Source organism: Hyla sarda, chromosome 2 (assembly GCF_029499605.1).
Source record: "Hyla sarda isolate aHylSar1 chromosome 2, aHylSar1.hap1, whole genome shotgun sequence".
Classification (NCBI taxonomy): domain Eukaryota; kingdom Metazoa; phylum Chordata; class Amphibia; order Anura; family Hylidae; genus Hyla; species Hyla sarda.
This window is the reverse complement of record NC_079190.1, coordinates 425350859-425355556: the sequence shown is the minus strand read 5'-3', so window position 1 is coordinate 425355556 and position 4698 is coordinate 425350859. Positions and strand designations below refer to the sequence as shown.

At 43.5% G+C, this 4698-nt stretch overlaps 1 protein-coding gene across 1 annotated transcript; it reads left to right on the top strand.

Moving 5' to 3' along the window:
- The first annotated feature begins 1035 nt into the window (after positions 1-1035).
- LOC130358021 (protein spinster homolog 1-like) lies at positions 1036-4062 on the top strand. Its single transcript, XM_056560826.1, has 2 exons — positions 1036-1122; positions 2477-4062. Exon 2 carries the CDS (start codon positions 2502-2504, stop codon positions 4011-4013), a length of 1512 nt encoding a protein of 503 aa, XP_056416801.1. The 5' UTR covers positions 1036-1122; positions 2477-2501; the 3' UTR covers positions 4014-4062.
- Positions 4063-4698: the final 636 nt, after the last annotated feature.

The following is a 4698-nucleotide window of genomic DNA, read 5'->3' as shown; positions in this document are numbered from 1 at the left end:
CTGATGACACCTGTCTCGGGAGACGCCCAGTTTAGAAGAGGTTTGCTATGGGGATTTGCTTCTAAACTGGGCGTTGCCCGAGACAGGTGTCATCAGAGAGGACTTAGACAGAAAAAAACAACCTTAACTTCAGAAGGTCACAAGTACTGACAGGATTAAGATTTTTTAATAGAAGTAATTTACAAATCTGTTTAACTTTCTGGAGCCAGTTGATATATAAAAAAAAGTTTTGGCCTGGAATACCCCTTTAAGTCCCAGGATGCCCTTGGTCCTAGTGGGGTTAAAAGGTCAAAAGATTAAAATATATAAACTAAGAAGACACTGTGAAGTACGGGGATATACTCGGCAGGCCTGGAGAAATATTTTTCTAAAAGATATTTTTATGTACTTGATGTATTTCTAGGTGTATATTAATATATATATATATATATAAATATATATATATATATATGTCAAAGAAGAAAGCAGCACTCCTAAAGCGTGAGTAGGTGCCTCCAGCTAGGGTCCGTGTCCAGGATTCTGCATACGTAGTTCCAAGGAAAATGTTGTGGCACTCAAGGTATGGTGAAAAAATGAAAACTATTTATTCATCCCAAATGTGCAAAGAGCAACATTTCAATGGTCTCACACCATCATTATCAAGGGGCTTGATAATGATGGTGTGAGACCATTGAAACGTTGCTCTTTGCACATTTGGGATGAATAAATAGTTTCAGGATTCCTCCTCCCTTCAGGATTCCTCCCTTTATCAAGTCCAATAGTCAAGGACTAATGATCAAAGGACTTTATAAATTATCAGGGAGGAATCCCAAAAGTTTGTCTCTACAAAATTCTGTTAGTCCAATAAAAAAGGTATTACAATCTGCATCACTGGACTAATATGGCTACTCACATTTACTATACAGATATACACATACCTGAAGATGGTTTAGAACCCTATGATGTCACACATGCTTGTGATGATGTCACCGTAAGCTGTACAAGGAGGTGCGCGCCGGCTGCAGTCTCTTCAGTGTGTTTTGCATTCACAACCTGTGGTGCAAAGTGTTTGTTAGAGAGTTTCTATTTGCGATAGAGAATTCAAGATTTTGACCGTTCCTTGTCTGAAGAGAGAACCACAAGGTAAGTCTCAGCCTCTTCTATTCATACATACACAGGGATTTTTGTTTGACAGTTTTTTTTTTATTGCTGTTGCTTTTTTTTTTTTAGCAAAAAAAAAACAAGAAATGAATTTCCTAAATAAATAACAAAAGTTATATTCCTCATAGCATTGTGATAATACTTGGCTTAGGTATTAAACATAATAAAACGCAAAGATAGTATCATGACCAGAGCTTTTTCTTGCAAAACTGCTAAAATGCAATTATGCCCAAAAAAGCCCCCAAGAAAAAGAGTCCTAATTCATGAAGTTCTAAAAGATATAAGTCTATGAGAAAGATTTGGTGGTGTAGTAAAAGAATAACATAAAGATTAGGGCAGAAATATAATAGTATATAATAGAATTCTGTGTGTACTAACAATAGAAATACTCCGGGTACTCCGAAAGGGAAAATTTTCAAATCAACTAGTGGCAGAAAGTCATATAGGGGACAGATAGATCCCAATGAGGTGGGGTAGGTTCATTATTAGTAAATGTATATAGCAGGATAGCCCAATTGTATCTACAGTATGAAGTTCACATGGCCCAGTGACCATACAGCCAAGCCCAGGGTTATCGTTCAGAGTTATCAGATATTACTAGGACCGGACAGGTTCAGGGTTATCAGATATTACTAGGACCGGACAGAATCAGGGTTGTCAGATATTACTAGGACCGGACAGGTTCAGGGTTATCAGATATTACTAGGACCGGATAGGTTCAGGGTTATCAGATATTACTAGGACTGGACAGGTTCAGGGTTATCAGATATTACTAGGACCGGACAGAATCAGGGTTGTCAGATATTACTAGGACCGGACAGGTTCAGGGTTATCAGATATTACTAGGACCGGACAGGTTCAGGGTTATCAGATATTACTAGGACCGGACAGGTTCAGGGTTATCAGATATTACTAGGACCGGACAGGTTCAGGGTTATCAGATATTACTAGGACCGGACAGGTTCAGGGTTGCCAGATATTACTAGGACCGGACAGGTTCAGGGTTATCAGATATTACTACGACCGGACAGGTTCAGGGTTATCAGATATTACTAGGACCGGACAGGTTCAGGGTTATCAGATATTACTAGGACCGGACAGGTTCAGGGTTATCAGATATTACTAGGACCGGAAAGGTTCAGGGTTATCAGACATATAAAAAACAACGTCTCCATATAAAACACTTATAGAGAAGCGTCTTCTTCTGAGGCTGCGATGGTCTTAGTGTTATCTTGTGGTTCTGTGCTGGACATTTCTGCTCTGTATGAAGGATCTATTGTATAATGACAGGAATGATGACATGTTATCTAATGTGTTCACTTATCTCTCTCTCTAGTGTTTTCAGGCTCTGACCTGTGACCATGGCCTCTCCACAAGACCCATTGCTGAAGGAGGAGGAAGAAGCAATGGAGGACCATAGTGATATGGATGTAGAAAAGGGCGATATCCCTGAGAGGCAGAACCTGCCATCTCTAAGCGTGATGTCCACCGCACGTTCCATCATCACCGTAGTGATCCTCGCCTTTGTTAATTTGCTCATCTATGCAAATCGCTCCAGCGTGGCGGGGGTGCTGCCTTATATACAGAAAGCATATGACACCAATGCTAGTCTGTCCGGCTTATTGAATACATTGTTCATTGGAAGCTACGTGCTGGTCGCACCAATTGCCGGATATTTGGGCGACCACTGTAATAAGAAATATACTGTTTGCGCAGGAATCATCGTTTGGCTGAGCATGACACTTACCCTGTCATTCATCCCTGACGGGTACTTCCTGCTCTTCCTGCTGACGAGTGGACTGGTTGGAGCCGGAGAGGCGACTTTCTGCACCATCGCCCCCTCCATCATTGCAGACCTTTTTACAAGTGACCAGCGGACCCGCATGCTGAACGTGTTTTACTCCGTCATACCTGTAGGCTGCGGACTAGGATACATCATCGGGCCCAAAGTGACTGATGCAGCAAGGGGCGATTGGCACTGGGCGTTTCGGGTCACCCCTGGCCTGGGCCTCATAGCTGTGGCTTTGATGATTTTGGTCACAAAAGAGCTTCCAAGAACGACTACAAACGGGAAGAACAACAAATCCCAGAAGTTTGCCAAATGGGCGACAGATCTGAAAAAACTATTTAAAAATCGAAGCTTCATGTTAACCACCATGGGATCGACGGCTGTATCCTTCATAGTGGGAGCCATAGGTGTATGGGGTCCGTCATACCTGACCCACGCACGAACACTCCTACAAGAGAAGGACCCTTGCCGTGCTGAACCGTGTGACTATCACGACATCCTAATATTTGGTGTGGTTACAGTCGTTTCCGGCATTCTGGGAGTTGTAGCAGGGACGGAGATAAGTAAAAGATATCGCAAATCCAACCCACGGGCGGACCCGCTTGTGTGTGGATGCGCGATGATGCTCTCCGCCCCTTTTCTTCTGTTGGCATTGACTTTTGGCAACATCAGCCTCGTTGCCACCAACATCTTCATCTTCATCGGAGAGACGCTTCTGTCAGTAAATTTCACCCTCATATCTGACATTATTCTAAAAGTAGTAACTCCGTGGAGGAGATCTTCAGCCCTGGCCGTGCAGATGACAATCTATCACCTCCTAGGTGACGCCGGCAGCCCGTACCTCATCGGCCTGATATCTGACACCTACGAACGAGGATATGCCAAATCCCCTCTTCTGAAATACCGCAGCCTGGAGTATGCCCTCATGACCTGCACCATAATGGCAGTCATCGGAGGGGCCTTCTTCATGGCCACGGCCCTATATATAGAGAGGGACGAAAAAGAAGCAGAGATGGAATCAGAACCTCCGTCATCCTCCTCCTCCTCACTGCTTCCTGCCGATGAGGACCGGGCTTCAGACTGAGGAAAAGTCATTGCTTACCTTTATCTCGTTTACTTCATTAAAAAAAATTAAGAAAAAAATAACTGCATTTGTTCTATGTTCCACTTTACCTCTTATTCTCTACCCAGGGGCGGACACAGACAGCAGAGGGCCCTTGTGCAAAGAATGTGCCTGTGCCCCCCCCCCCAAAACATGAATTGTTCAGCACCCCCCCTCCATGTGTCACTTACTCAGGTGGACCCCCATATGTCACTTGCTGTATAAGTTTCTAATTATTTATTAAGGCCTCCCATATGCCGCAGCTCATTCAAGCCCCCCACATTAGGTAGCATAGATTCCCAACATTAGGTAGCATAGATTCCCCACATTAGGTAGCATAGTTTCCTCACATTAGGTAGCATAGTTTCCCCACATTAGGTAGCATAAATTCCCTACATTAGATAGCAGTTTCCCCACATTAGGTAGCATAGTTTGCCCACATTAGGTAGCATAGTTTCCCCACATTAGGTAGCATAGTTTCCCCACAATAGGTAGCAGAGATTCCCCACATTAGGTAACATAGTTTCCCCACATTAGGTAGCATAGTTTCCCCACTTTAGGTAGCACAGATTCCCCACATTAGGTAACATAGTTTCCCCACATTAGGTAGCATAGTTTCCCCACATTAGGTAGCACAGATTCCCCACATCAGGTAACATAGTTTCCC